Below are 15,171 nucleotides of genomic sequence, written 5' to 3' on the forward strand. Positions count from 1 at the left end.
GAGGTGTACCTGTGGATGTATTTTTAGGCCTACCTTCAAACTCAGTGCCTCTTTGCTTGACATCATGGGAAAATCAAAAGAAATCAGCCAAGACCTCAGAAAAAAATTGTAGACCTCCACAAGTCTGGTTCATCCTTGGGAGCAATTTCCAAACGCCTGAAGGTACCACGTTCATCTGTACAAACAATAGTATGCAAGTATAAACACCATGGGACCACGCAGAAGTCATACCGCTTAGGAAGATGACACGTTCTCTCTCCTAGAGATGAACGTTCTTTGGTGCGAAAAGTGCAAATCAATCCCAGAACAACAGCAAAGGATCTTGTGAAGATGCTGGAGGAAACAGGCACAAAAGTGTCTATATCCACAGTAAAACGAGTCCTAAATCGACATTACCTGAAAGGCCACTCAGCAAGGAAAAAGCCACTGCTCCAAAACCGCCATAAAAAAAGCCAGACTACGGTTTGCAACTGCACATGGGGACAAAGATTGTACTTTTTAGAGAAATGTCCTCTGGTCTGATGAAACAAAAATAGACCTGTTTGGCCATAATAACCATTGTTATGATTGGAGGAAAAAGTGGGAGGCTTGCAAGCCGAAGAACACCATCCCAACCGTTAAGCACACCATCCCAACCGTTAAGCACGGGGGTGGCAGCATCATGTTGTGGGGGTGCTTTGCTGCAGGAGGGACTGGTGCACTTCACAAAATAGATTGCATCATAAGGCAGGAAAATTATGTGGATATATTGAAGCAACATCTCAAGACATCAGTCAGGAAGAGCTTGGTCGCAAATGGGTCTTCCAAATGGACAATGACCCCAAGCATACTTCCAAAGTTGTGGCAAAATGGCTTAAGGACAACAAAGTCAAGGTATTGGAGTGGCAATCACAAAGCCCTGACCTCAATCCTATAGAACATTTGTGGGCAGAACTGAAAAAGTGTGTGTGTGCAAGGAGGCCTACAAACTTGACTCAGTTACACCAGCTCTGTCAGGAGGAATGGGCCACAATTCACCCAACTTATTGTGGGAAGCTTGTGGAAGGCTACCCGAAACGTTTGACCCAAGTTAAACAATTTAAAGTCAATGCTACCAACTACTAGTTGAGTGTATGTAAACTCCTGACCCACTGGGAATGTGATAAAAGAAATAAAAGCTGAAATAAATCATTCTCTCTATTATTTTGACATTTCACATTCTTAAAATAAAGTGGTGACAGAGACAGAGAATTTTTACTAGGATTAAATGTCAGGAATTGTGAAAAACTGAGTTTAAATGTATTTGGCTAAGGTGTATATAAACTTCCGACTTCAACTGTGCATGACAGACAAGTGAGAGTGAAGAGGAGTCTCTGTGAGTACTGTACCACAGAGGTTTTAAACCCAGAAGCGCAACATCAAGAGATGTTCCGGGAACACTTGCAAAACAGACAAAACAGACTAGGCAGGGGTTTGAAATGGTAGAGGTAATTTCTTAGTTGTTAATTTTTTGGAAATCTAAAGCCACATCATAGAGTCGAGCAAATGTCTTAAATAGTTACACATGTTATTCCTCCAACCTCGTGAAAGTGACAAACTGACACGTTTTCACCCCCCCCCCAAAAAAGGAGTGCCTTTGATTTGAAGGTCTGCTCATACGCAGTTCGGTGCGAGACAAACGTTAGACCCGATGACGTGTTTCTACGCTAGCCAAAGTCACCTACAAGTGTGATTGGAGATTTCTATTAGAGAAGCAGTTTTAGCCTATCTTCATGTTGTACTGTATTTAACTGTACTATGTTACATATGGCACTCCTTATGAGAGTGGAACCAGATAGCTTCCCTGGCAACAGAGCACAGCAGGATCGGATCAGACCAATGATGTTTTAAAACCCTGGTGCTGTATAGAAGCCACCGGGCAGCCATCATGGCACTCCTCAATTGACACATTTATCAATTGACACGTTTATTCTATTACAGACACCTGAATGCATACTTTTAAATTATATTGTGTGCGCTAAACAGTTTTTTTTTTGTACTAATATTACTGTCCCCTGTACGACAACAAAATACTTAAATGTAATGTAATTTTGTCCTTGAAACATTTAATTGAAATACTGTAGAATTCCATTCATTCCTATAGAAGACAGCTCCTACTGGGGAATGCCAATATGGCCTACCGGTGTCTTCAAAGCCTCTCAATGGCCAATACATAGCATCGTCAATCGAGGATTTATATACGTCATTGGATCAGACACACTGAGAGGAGTCCCCTGACCCCACCCCCCCAAAATCACACACAAGGAATTATCATTATCATGGAAACATGGGGGGGAAAACACACAAAAACACATCACCTCTCCTCCTTACCCCTCAACCCCAATGCAAATAGCAGAGTGGGAGTCATACCCCAACTTTCCCTCTGGCCCTTGGGCTCACATAAATACATACATCCCTACAGTGGGGAGAACAAGTATTTGATACACTGCCGATTTTGCAGGTTTTCCTACTTACAAAGCATGTAGAGGTCTGTAATTTTTATCATAGGTACATTTCAACTGTGAGAGACGGAAATCCAGAAAATCACATTGTATGATTTTTAAGTAATTAATTTGCATTTTATTGCATGACATAAGTATTTGATACATCAGAAAAGCAGAACTTAATATTTGGTACAGAAACCTTTGTTTGCAATTACAGAGATCATACGTTTCCTGTAGTTCTTGACCAGGTTTGCACACACTGCAGCAGGGATTTTGGCCCACTCCTCCATACAGACCTTCTCCAGATCCTTCAGGTTTCGGGGCTGTCGCTGGGCAATATGGACTTTCAGCTCCCTCCAAAGATTTTCTATTGGGTTCAGGTCTGGAGACTGGCTAGGCCACTCCAGGACCTTGAGATGCTTCTTACGGAGCCACTCCTTAGTTTCCCTGGCTGTGTGTTTCGGGTCGGTATCATGCTGGAAGACCCAGCAACGACCCATCTTCAATGCTCTTACTGAGGGAAGGAGGTTGTTGGCCAAGATCTCGCGATACATGGCCCCATCTATCCTCCCCTCAATACGGTGCAGTAGTCCTGTCCTCTTTGCAGAAAAGCATCCCCAAAGAATGATGTTTCCACCTCCATGCTTCACGGTTGGGATGGTATTCTTGGGGTTGTACTCATCCTTCTTCTTCCTCCAAACACAGCGAGTGGAGTTTAGACCAAAAAGCTCTATTTTTGTCTCATCAGACCACATGACCTTCTCCCATTCCTCCTCTGGATCATCCAGATGGTCATTGGCAAACTTCAGACGGGCCTGGACATGCGCTGGCTTGAGCAGGGGGACCTTGCGTGCACTGCAGTATTTTAATCCATGACGGCGTAGTGTGTTACTAATGGTTTTCTTTGAGACTGTGGTCCCAGCTCTCTTCAGGTCATTGACCAGGTCCTGCCGTGTAGTTCTGGGCTGATCCCTCACCTTCCTCATGATCATTGATGCCCCACGAGGTGAGATCTTGCATGGAGCCCCAGACCGAGGGTGATTGACCGTCATCTTGAACTTCTTCCATTTTCTAATAATTGCGCCAACAGTTGTTGCCTTCTCACCAAGCTGCTTACCTATTGTCCTGTAGCCCTTCCCAGCCTTGTGCAGGTCTACAATTTTATCCCTGATGTCCTTACACAGCTCTCTGGTCTTGGCCATTGTGGAGAGGTTGGAGTCTGTTTGATTGAGTGTGTGAACAGGTAACTTTTATACAGGTAACACGTTGAAACAGGTGCAGTTAATACAGGTAATGAGTGGAGAACAGGAGGGCTTCTTAAAGAAAAACTAACAGGTCTGTGAGAGCCGGAATTCTTACTGGTTGGTAGGTGATCAAATACTTATGTCATGCAATAAAATGCAAATTAATTACTTAAAAATCATACAATGTGATTTTCTGGATTTTTGTTTTAGATTCCGTCTCTCACAGTTGAAGTGTACCTATGATAAAAATTACAGACCTCTACATGCTTTGTAAGTAGGAAAACCTGCAAAATCGGCAGTGTATCAAATACTTGTTCTCCCCACTGTATATACATCTAGTAAACTTACTGTACACAAAGGCACAACAGACTTCAGAATACTCTCATGGCCTCAGATAGCAATCATGCTACATTTTAGTTATAACAGTAAACAAAGTGTACTTTGAAACATGTTCGATTGCAGTAACCAATAGCAAACATAATACATGTCAGACATAGCAATAAGCAGTATCACTTTATCCCCCTTTATCGTGTCAGAGGAACAGTGGCCTGTCTCAGTATTCCCCCTGATATGTTGAAGCATCTGTGACCAGCATATATGGTGACCAATTTAGGAAGGAAAACTATTTTACTGTCCATTACAGTGTTTCCCAGGATTGACCTCCTCTCTTGGTTGTGCCAGCACACTAAACAAGAAGTACCTGTCCTTTCAGTCAGTCAGTCTGTCAGTCTGTCAGTCTGTCAGTCAGTCTCAGAGGTGCTGATGTCAGGACTGCAACCATCAACCCTTGGTTCTTTAACCCCTGATGCATTTGAGGAGTCAGATGGCATATTTTGCAATCTATAGGATTCCATACCGGATTCTACAGGATTCCATACCGGATTCCACAGGATTCCATACCGGATTCTACAGGATTCCGGATTCCATTCGATGATAATGGACAGACAAACTCCAATAGAAATCTGCAATTCCACAACACAGATACATCCACAATGGGTTAACTCTTTAGCCCCGTCAGTGTTGGAGCGCTGTCCTTTGACCCTGTGAGCTTGTGGAGGTCACTGCGTGTGAAGATGACACCGGTGGAGCAGAGCATGGCCATGATGCTGAGGGAGCAGGCTGAGGCCATATAGGCACTGACACTGTGAGACTGCTGCACTATGGAGCCCAGACACAGAGCAGGCAGCACCTGGCCAGAGAAGAGAACACAATAGAATAACCATTATTGTTGAGGCAAATAACACACACTAGTCTGTTCACTGGTCAACTGGTCTAACCTTTAGAGCCTAGCTTTAGTGTTTACCTGTGAAAGCAGGTAGGCACTGTCTAGGATAGCCATGTCTAGACACATCCCTCTCTGAGGCAGGGGTATGGGCTCTCCTTCTCTCTCCAGGGGAAGGGACACGTGGGGGGAGGTGGAGGAGGAAAGAATTGGGGCCCCGGGGAGATTGACCCCCTCTGGATACCTATTGCCATGGACGGAGTCAGGGGGAAGGAGGGGCTTGGAGTGGATGTGGTCATCACTATCTCCTGGGTGAGAAGGTCTGGATTTGGAACTGGAGAAGAAGACCTGAGAGAGAGAGGGAGAGAGGGGGATGGGAGTAAAGACAGAGAGATGGAGAAGAGAGAGCGATAGAGAGAATAGGGTGGGATTGGGTTTATCTACTGGGATCACTTCCCTGTCAGAACATGTAGTGGTAATCTGTCTCACCTGTCTGTCAGAGTGGTACAGACACAGCAGGGTGTAGGGCAGGACCTGCAGCACACAGAAGGTATATCCAGTAGCTGCGGCCATGACAGTGACCATCACTACACTCGTTGAGAAACTCATCACAGCTGTAGCTAACGCTAGCAGGACCACACTGCTAACATACACAGCCCGGGTGCCTAGCAACACTATCCAGCGCTCCATCAGGATGGAGCAGACCACTGAGGTCAGGCACTGCAGGAATAGACCCACACTCGCCATGCGCACACCTGGGGAGATACGGGGGAAAGTAGGTGTATGAGTGTATTGAAATGGATGTATTGACAATCTAATATGAAAATGTTACAAGGGTTTAAGATAAGGAGTGGAAAGGAAAAAAGGAGAAGACAAATTTGCTGCGAAACGTTGCGGTAAATGAAAAGATAAGAATCAAGTTAAAGTCTGTCCATCCTACCTTCATCGTATCGTAGTCTCTCCTGTGTTCCAGGTGTAGCGTTGGGTACTCCCCGGTACAGCCCCACTCCCATAAAATCTGTGTAGAACAGCATGAAGCTCATCAGAGCCATCCAGCTGAACAGTTCGGCTACAAACAGCCTGCGTATGACTGCTGGCACGTGCATACACACACTGTACATGCGTGGCAGCGCCGACACACACAGCGACACACTCCGCCCCACCGCCAGCCGCACACAGTGAGGCTGCGGCAGCAAGGAGTGTGCACAGTATCGGCTCAGGGTGGAGCTAACACTAACATCCTTCCTGGTTGTCTCTCCCCCTCTGGTGTATCTTTCCTCTGAGATGAAGACTGTGCTGAGGAGGCAGGTGAGGAAGATGAGGGTGAGCAGGGCATAGATGAAGGCCTCCTGACCGCCCAGGTAGGCTGCTGTCGGGGCATGGCTCCAGTCCAGGGCTGGCAGCAGGTACCTAGGATGAGACAGAGAGGGATACCACAGGAGGACTCTGGTCTCTTTTATGATATGATCTCTGTCCAATTCACTATCTCAGAGAGATGGAGAGAGTTACCCTGCCCCAGGCAGCACCTAAGGCTGATCTTTAGGGAATTGACAGAGAGAGAGAGTGAGAGAGATAGATAGAGACAGAGAGGTCCCTTACCCCAGGCATCCTCCTAGGCTGATCATCAGTGAGTAGACAGAGAAGGCCCTTCTGCTCTCCTCCTCTCCTGGGAACTGGTCTGAGATCAGAGCTTCCAGCGGCGTGAAACAGGCCTGTGGATCACAACAGTCATTTAGCTGCTATAAACACCACACACGCACGCACGCAGGCACACCGCAGGCACACCACACCACACCACACACACCCACACACACACACACACACACACACACACACACACACACACACACACACACACACACACACACACACACAAACACAGAGTAAGTAGCAGTTTGAATTCAAATAAAGAATTCAAATATAGTCAGAAACATCTACATCACAATGTTATCTATGTTATCTGTAAACTACAGCAATTACAAGCCTATGAACTACTTCACTTCAACTCAATCAGATTTATTTTTTTATTTAACCTTTATTTAACTAGGAAAGTCAGTTAAGAACACATTTGTATTTACAATGATGGCCTACCCCAGATACAGCACTAGTGTATTTATACTATTTAACAATATCTTTTCTGCTCTACCTGCCCAGAGAACTCCAGCAGACAGGCTGACCCTGCCAGCAGGACCCTCTCCAGCCAGCGGGGGTGCTGCGGGTAGAGCAAGGCAGCTAGGTGAGAGGCCTGGGGCATCACCTGCAGGCCCAGCAGAATCCCCACACAAAGGAGCCAGATGAATGGCCGCCGCCGACCAAAACGTCCACGCCACGAGTCACTATACAAACCGATCATGGGCACGAAGATCAAACCCAGAACTGGCCCCACTCCTGAGAGAGCGAGAGAGAGAGAACGGGAAGGGAGAGAAGGAGATCTACTTCAGAGCTGGAGAACAAATCATTTATTCAAACCATGGTCATACAGTGTTCACACTACAGTCATTCAAGAATGACAATATGGTCATAGAGTGTTGACTCACCCAGCACCATGGTCATGTAGCGTTCCTCCATGCCGGCCTGCAGCAGTAGAGGGGGGATGTAGAAGGTCCCTGCAGCCATACACACCTCCAGACCACAGGTCAAAGCATTCACCAGCAACAGCTGACACACACGGCCCTGCATGACTCAAAGATGCTTCCTCTGTCTATACCTCTATATCTATCTATCTCGCTCTCTGGTCTATCCCCTACTTTCTGTCTCTCTCCCACACAGTTTCTGAGACAACACAGTTTCTGAGACAACTGTGATACAGGAGTTTATAGTAACTGTGTGGACAGGACAGAATGCTCTTCTCTATCCATGTGATCTAAGGGTCTAGGCTTACAGGGGGTAGTCCTTGAGTGACCTGCGTATGTAAATGAGTATGAGGGGCAGGGTGAAAGGAGGCTGGTGTTTGTGTCCCATGCTGCTGCCCGGAGGTCCCAATGTCTCTTTACTCAAGATAGTGGATAACAGACAAGATAGCTGACTGGACGGCTTCCCCATGTATAGTGTTGTCTGTACTCACATTGCACTTCTGGCAGACAGAGATAGTGGGAGAGTTGTATGTCTAGCTCCGTCTATTTCTCTCTGTCCTATGGAGGTAGTAGAGAAGGGTCAGTGAAGATAAAGGGTTCCAGTCTTGTGGTCATGCCTGGTGAGTGTAGGTGTAGTTAACTCAACTCTGCCCATCGACAGAGAAATCCACACACGGAAACATGGGCCCTGAGAGAAGTAAGGGAGAACAGGCTAACATGAATAGTCACAACATGATAAAGGATAAAATATCATAAGTCATACTGGACGCAACAAGCTTCCAAATTATTTCTACAGTCATTTCTACATGTGTTTCCCTACTGGTGGGCCTGGACTCGGGACTCATTGGTGGGCTTTAGATGGGTCACAATGCTGAAACTTTAGTAACCACTGGAATAAACTGGTTCTAAACAGGTGTGGAGTTAAGCTACAGCTTAACACTTATGACAGAGAAGAGGGGGGAGAGCAGGGTTCCATGTATCTATCTGCCTCATCCTGTAACTCGCAGGAAAAACAGGATGGAAAACAGTTGATTAAGATTCCAAGATGTGATATATTCAAATAAGACACTTCAGGTGAGCTGGAAAATACTGTACCTTCCCAAGAAGGAATCAAATAAATCACTGTGTACATACACCCTGCCAGCTTTATGTACCTTCAGTCACCTGACATTTAACTTACAACACATTGTCCAGATAGAAATGTCTGCTTTAAAGAACTGAGGGACAGGATTTACAGTTGATCCAATGTGGGAGCGTCACATGTGTGTGTGTGTGTGTGTGTGTGTGTGTGTGTGTGTGTGATACTTCTGTGGATCAGCTCAGTCATTTCCTAAGTAGATGAAATTTCACTTCCTTATGTTATAAAATACATTTTACCAAGACAAATAGGATTCTTCATGTTCTGAATCATTCAGTGTGGCCTTTCTCTAACATATCATTAACATTATATGCCAAAAGTCAGATTTAGACTTTTTCAATAATAAGCACTGAGCTCGAACCAGGGACTGCAGTGACGCCTCTTACACTGAGATGTAGTTCCTTAGACCGCTGCGCCACTCGGGAGCCCTCGGGAGCCCTGTTGACAGTGCGGTACTGCTTTTTCGAAGTAACATTTGAGGGTTTTACATGTTCTGGTGGTCATCTGCAAAGTTGTTTCTGAGGGTCGCAAAAAGCTAAATCAGCATGACACAAGCAGACTTAAATATAAAAGGCTTTGAAAAGAAAAAGCTTGCGGTATGCTCAATGCTCCATTGACATTTCACAGAGATAAGATTGTTTGTGTGAGATATCCTACAGTGTGCACACTGAGGTGTGTCCTCCTCTTTCAGCCTGGCTGCCAGCTCACCTCACACACAACGCAATCAAACCCTGACACAATACTTGGTGTCTGACTTATATCAGGAACAAGAAACTGACTTATAAAGACTTGGCATCACAATTGAGACAACTTGACAAATTAAATGAGGAATATACATAGTCCTGTCATGTCAAACTATGATTTTTTTCTGTATGTTTTTGTTTGTGACATTGAGGAAGTCAGGAACATTTTAGCAGATCTCAGAAAGCAGCTCTCTGCTTGAAATTAAGATTTCATATACACCACCATTCAAAAGTTTGGGGTCACTTAGAAATGTCCTTGTTTTTGAAAGAAAAGCACATTTTCTGTCCATTAAAATAACATCAAATTGATCAAAAATACATTGTTAATGTTTTAAATGACTATTTTAGCTAGAATTGGCAGATTTTTTATGGAATATCTACATAGGTGTACAGAGGCCCATTATCGGCAACCATCACTCCTGTGTTCCAATGGCACGTTGTGTTAGCTAATCCAAGTTTTTCATTTTAAAAGGCTAATTGATCATTAGAAAACCGTTTTGCACTTATGTTAGCACAGCTGAAAACTGTTGTTCTGATTAAAGAAGCAATAAAACCCTAACCCTTCTTAGACTAGTTGAGTATCTGGAGCATAGAAGGCCAGCATCCCGGAGTCGACTCTTCACTGTTGACATTGAGACTGGTGTTTTGCGGGTACTATTTAATGAAGCTGCCAGTTGAGGACTTCTGAGGCATCTGTTTCTCAAACTAGACACTCTACTGTACTTGTCCTCTTGCTCAGTTGTGCACCGGAGCCTCCCACTCCTCTTCCCATTTAAGTCAGAGCCAGTTTGCACTGTTCTGTGAAGGGAGTAATACACAGCGTTGTACGAGATCTTCAGTTTCTTGACAATTTCTCGCATGGAGTAGCCTTCATTTCTCAGAGCAAGAATAGACTGACAAGTTTCAGAAGAAAGTCCTTTGTTTCTGGCCATTTTGAGACTGTAATCGAACCCACAAATGCTGATGCTCCAAATACTCAACCACTCTAAAGAAGGACAGCTTTATTGCTTCTTTAATCAGAACAACAGTTTTCAGCTGTGCTAACATAATTGTAAAAGGATTTTCTAATGATCAATTAGCTAATCCAGGTTTATCATTTAAAAGGCTAACACAACGTGCCATTGGAACACAGGAGTGATGGTTGCTGATAATGGGCCTCTGTACGCCTATGTACATATTGCATTAAAAATCTGCCGTTTTCAGCTACAATAGTAATTTACAACATTAACAATGTCTACACTATATTTCGGATCAATTTGATGCTATTTTAATGGACAAAATGTTTTGCTTTTCTCTCAAAAACATTTTCTACGTTTTCTAAGTGACGCCAAACTTTTGAATGGTAGTGTATATATAATAAGATTTCACAGTAAGCTCTCTGTGTCTATCATTTCATTATTATATACAGGTAAATCAATTATTTATTAAAAACATCTTGACATTTCTAATTCCCACACTTAAATGATTAAATGAATAAAGACATTTTATAGTTTACACTTCTTCAATTCTGTTAAGTTTGGCCTGATCCATCACTTAGAATATTTACACTGTAATGTCAATACAAATACAAAACTCACAGTCTTACGTTCCTCTGGGTCACTCGTAGAGCTGTTTCTGTCCACTCCTCATGTGCCTATGTCTGTCAACTCTCAGAAGGAAGTAAGTCCTGTGTGTGTGTGTGTGTGTGTGTGTCATTTCCGATAAGCCACGCAATGCTAGGCGTAATCAGAAATTGACCTAGGTAACACACCTGTTGTGATGTGTGTCGCACCTGTGGTGAGGTAACACACCTGTCTTCAGCTGACGTGGGAGCTGTCAGGAGTGCCAGGCTCAGGCTCAGGTTGGAAACTGGAATATCAGCATTCCCATTACATGTCCTGGAGAATTGACTTGTAGGGGCGGGGCTAACCACCACAAGACAGTGTCAGCCAAAAGCAGAACAGCGGCTGTCACTAATAGTGGAAAACACACTTCTCAGGACACATACTCCTAGGAACACATCGCTTAGGACAATGGTTTCTAACCCTAGTCCTGGAGAGCTTTAGGGTGTGCAGACTTCTGTTCCAGCCCAACACAACTTCTGTTCCAGCCCAACACAACTTCTGTTCCAGCCCAACACAACTTCTGTTCCAGCCCAACACAACTTCTGTTCCAGCCCAACACAACTTCTGTTCCAGCCCAACACAATTTCTGTTCCAGCCCAACACAACTTCTGTTCCAGCCCAACACAATTTCTGTTCCAGCCCAACACAATTGACTCAAAGAATCAAGGTCATAATGATTGTTTGACTAGTGCTAGGCTGTAACAAAGGCCTACACACCCTGTAGCTCTCCAGGACCAGGTTTGGTGACCACTGCTGTAAAGGCAGACAGACTCTATGTATCTGACTCTCAGTTTAAAGACCTGATTATATCCCAGCAGAGAGGTAAAGCAGTTGTCAGTCAGTCACTACACAGCATGCCCGGAGTGGCTGTTTACTGAGGCCGCTATAAAGCTGAGAATCACATCCCGGTCCCACACCTGCCAGCGAAGCGTATCAGTGACAACAACAGGTAAGTAACCTAAACCACCAGGACAGTCAGTCGGAGGTCACTGCTTCAATAAATCCAAAATGAGAGGGATTTAATAGTTATTATGTTACAAAAGAAACAGCTCTGAGCCGTATCTACCTTTGACTGGCACAGAAATACCAGATGGACATGAATAATGTTCAAGTCAGGATAATCAAGAAATGTCTAACATGAGCAGAGAAATGAGTCATGTAGTAGGGCAAATCATGACAGTGCTCAAGCTGAAACAAGCACTTTGAAGGAGAAAAACACATCAAAGTGTTCATGCGCCAGCAATTAAAAGTGCTGAATTAGGCATTTCCAGTGTTAAAGAGGAGAAGGGGAAACAGCACATGAGGTCAGTCACACACACAAACAAACAAAGTCAGTTAAATGGAACCATGGGTGTAGCAACGCAGGCTTCTCCATGTCTGCGTGTGTGTGTGTTTACCCCCTCCACACAAAAAGGAGAGGGATAACTTGCTCACAGCACCCTGAGGTTTCATCAGTGTGAACGTAGGCCAGTATATCAGCCCCCAATGTGCAGTGAAGTGTTTAGATACACCACTGTAGTCCAAAGTGCATCTTCTGAGTTGTGACATTCTGGCTATGTGAGAAAGGACAGAGGTCTGGCACTCTAGCTACAAATGCCATTAAATCAAGACAGACTGAAAATGCAGAGAGAGTTCGGTAAAGCAGAGATGATGGATGGCCGAGCCACTGTCTGAGCAAAACATTTCACTCATCTCAGTATATTTGCCAACATTCATATGGAAGAATTGTACAGCCTATAATAGTCCACATGACTGTAGTTATAGCCTACTTTCTCTAGCCTCTATGTGAAATGAGCACAACTCACATTCATTGTGAATACTAACCCACCTTGTCTGCTCACAAAGTTGTTATAAAACACCTGTTTTTAGTTCCTCATTCACACAGACAAGAGCTTATTCTGGAAATCGTGATGTCAAGAGTAATCCTTCTAACCCCCCCCCTTAAAAGATTTAGATGCACTATTGTAAAGTGGTTGTTCCACTGGATATCATATGGTGAATGCACCAATTTGTAAGTCGCTCTGGATAAGAGCGTCTGCTAAATGACTTAAATGTAAATGTAAATGTAAGACATTATACACTGAGTGTACTGCTCTTCGCATGACAGACTGACCAGGTGAATCCAGGTGAAAGCTATGATCCCTTATTGATGTCATTTCTTAAATCCACTTCAATCAGTGTAGATGAAGGGGAGGGCAACTTTGATGGGGGTGGGGGCAACAAAAAAACAACTCATCCTGAGGGGCCACAGTGGCTCATGGGTCTGCGTACCCACATCCAGTAAAAAAAATGTTACCAATCTAAAAACGTTTTGCTGACATGGACTAATTGAGTGACTGCTGATGCACAACCACATTTTTGAAATTGCACCTTGTGAATTCTACTATTCTAACTCTCAACAGTAAGTTGAGAACACAACTGAGTCCCCTCCCCTAAAAAAATAAGGTCCACAGGCCTACAAAAGTGGGATGTTCTTAATGTTTTCTACAGTGTATAGGCTAAAGCATTATAAAAACGTGCCTAATAAACCAAGATCACAAACAGTACATCAAAACTAATGAAGAACAAAATCGCTGCCAGTAAAATGATAATAGACTGTTTGAGCTCTAGGTTAACTGACTGACTGAAGTGCAGTATATCCACACCGCATCAAACTCTACAACATTAGAGATGCGTTTAAAGTTACTGTACCTTTTAAACCCCAGTGGTTGAACCTGCAGCTTCATTCTGCAGAGGTCGTGGAGACAGTGCGCGTACTTGGAGATGCTTCCAAGTTTTGTAGAGTAACAGTCTGCCTGACTGTCTACTGCAATTGCATTGGGGGGAAAAGGTAAGTTAGATAACAAAATACTTTCCATATCAATATGCACAAAACATTTGATATTGATAGGCCATGATAACAGAATGATTGACATACCGGTACATTGTCTGCAAAAGCAGAGCTTCTGTATAGTGGAATGCCCTCTTTATGTCCAGTCCTATTGATGTGAAATGTCCACCAATGTATTTGCAGCTGCCAATCAGATGTTTCTGTTTCATGGTTGTTCAATCAAGTTTAATGATTCAGATTGGCAGGGCATAGAGGATTCTAGTCTATTGATAGGGTGCATCTCAATAGCCTACTCAACAGTGGTTTGCTCTTCTTGTCTCCTCTCCTTCCCTTCATCTGTACTGATGACTAGACAGGTGATATTTCCAGTGGGAATCTACCATATTGTTTTCACCTATTCTGTGACTACAAATTAGTGTTAAAGAAGGGGATGAGGCCATTAGACTAGATTACTGTGATGCACCCGTAGACTGCATGGAAACAGTGCCACTTTGTGGCTAACAGTGTGTAGTGCCGAGGTTGGGCCCTTGGAGAAAAGGTCCCCTGGAATAGAGCCCCGCAGTGAGCTCTATTCTAAGTTCATAATATCCATAAAACCTAGCTGTCAAACAGGGAAATGGTTCCAATCGTTATTCCACCATTCATTTATCCTATAGGGAATTGAGAAAACATTTAAATAAGGGCAGTGTTTCCTGTAGGCTTACCCTGGCGTGATGTTTTGATAACCGTGTAAATCTCTCTCGGACAAGGTGACTTTTATCAAAATATTCGGCACTATTTACTCTCAGATTCGAACATTCTAATTAGCATAAAAGTAGGCATGCAAGACTACAAATCCCTGCAAGCTCCTGCACATCATCTCTATCTGACACCTTTGCTAAGAGGTATTGTTTCAATTTAAAACTTGCATAAGGCATTTCCCGGAATTGTCCATTTAAAGAAATGTAGCAAAATGTATTCATTACTAAATTTAGCTAAAATAAAATTGTTAATCCAGAGAATCTTACCTTTGGCTCGATTTGGAAGTCTCATCATGACATTTGTAGTTCTTTATGACAGCCACATTAGCATTTAATTTTTGTCGGGTAAATACAGGCAAATATATTAATAAAAGTCACCTTGTCCGTGAGACATTTACATGGTTATCAAAATGTCACACCAGGGTAAGCCTACACAAAACACAGGCCTTATTTTAATTGTTTCTAAAATCCCCTATGGGAAAAATGAATGGTGGAAAAATGATTGGAACCATTTCCTTGTTTGACCGCTAGGTTTTGTGGGTATTATGACTCTATGAGCCCCACATCACTCACACATAAAACACAGAGGTCGACATCAGAAAACAACTAGTTAAA

General features: G+C 43.7%; 1 protein-coding gene across 2 annotated transcripts; it reads right to left on the minus strand.

The window, feature by feature from the left end:
• Nucleotides 1-4,083: 4,083 nt before the first annotated feature.
• On the minus strand, nt 4,084-11,215 carry LOC106583108 (solute carrier family 45 member 3). 2 transcript variants are annotated; one of them, XM_014166934.2, is made up of 9 exons: nt 10,960-11,200; nt 9,026-9,157; nt 7,466-8,189; nt 7,075-7,316; nt 6,528-6,640; nt 5,869-6,338; nt 5,418-5,683; nt 5,010-5,276; nt 4,084-4,895 (listed from the first exon to the last, which is right to left on the minus strand). In XM_014166934.2, exons 3-9 carry the CDS (start codon nt 7,605-7,607, stop codon nt 4,704-4,706), a joined length of 1,692 nt encoding a protein of 563 aa, XP_014022409.1. In that variant the 5' UTR covers nt 7,608-8,189; nt 9,026-9,157; nt 10,960-11,200; the 3' UTR covers nt 4,084-4,703. The 2 variants fall into 2 exon arrangements, with proteins under 2 accessions (XP_014022409.1, XP_014022410.1); XM_014166935.2 differs by lacking the exon at nt 9,026-9,157 and having other exon boundaries at nt 10,960-11,215.
• Between the last annotated feature and the right edge of the window lie 3,956 nt (nt 11,216-15,171).

The sequence above is a fragment of the Salmo salar genome, chromosome ssa22 (genome assembly GCF_905237065.1).
Source record: "Salmo salar chromosome ssa22, Ssal_v3.1, whole genome shotgun sequence".
NCBI lineage: Eukaryota > Metazoa > Chordata > Actinopteri > Salmoniformes > Salmonidae > Salmo > Salmo salar.

What these genes read in the sequence shown, in the direction of transcription:
- LOC106583108 (XM_014166935.2), bottom strand. Translation starts at nt 7,607, where the DNA reads ATGCAGGGCCGTGTGTGTCAGCTGTTGCTGGTGAATGCTTTGACCTGT. An exon ending in TGCTGGAGTTCTCTGGGCAG is followed by an intron (nt 6,641 to 7,074) that starts GTAGAGCAGAAA and finishes TGTGATCCACAG; the next exon opens with GCCTGTTTCACGCCGCTGGA. An exon ending in GAGACTACGATACGATGAAG is followed by an intron (nt 5,684 to 5,868) that starts GTAGGATGGACA and finishes GTATCTCCCCAG; the next exon opens with GTGTGCGCATGGCGAGTGTG.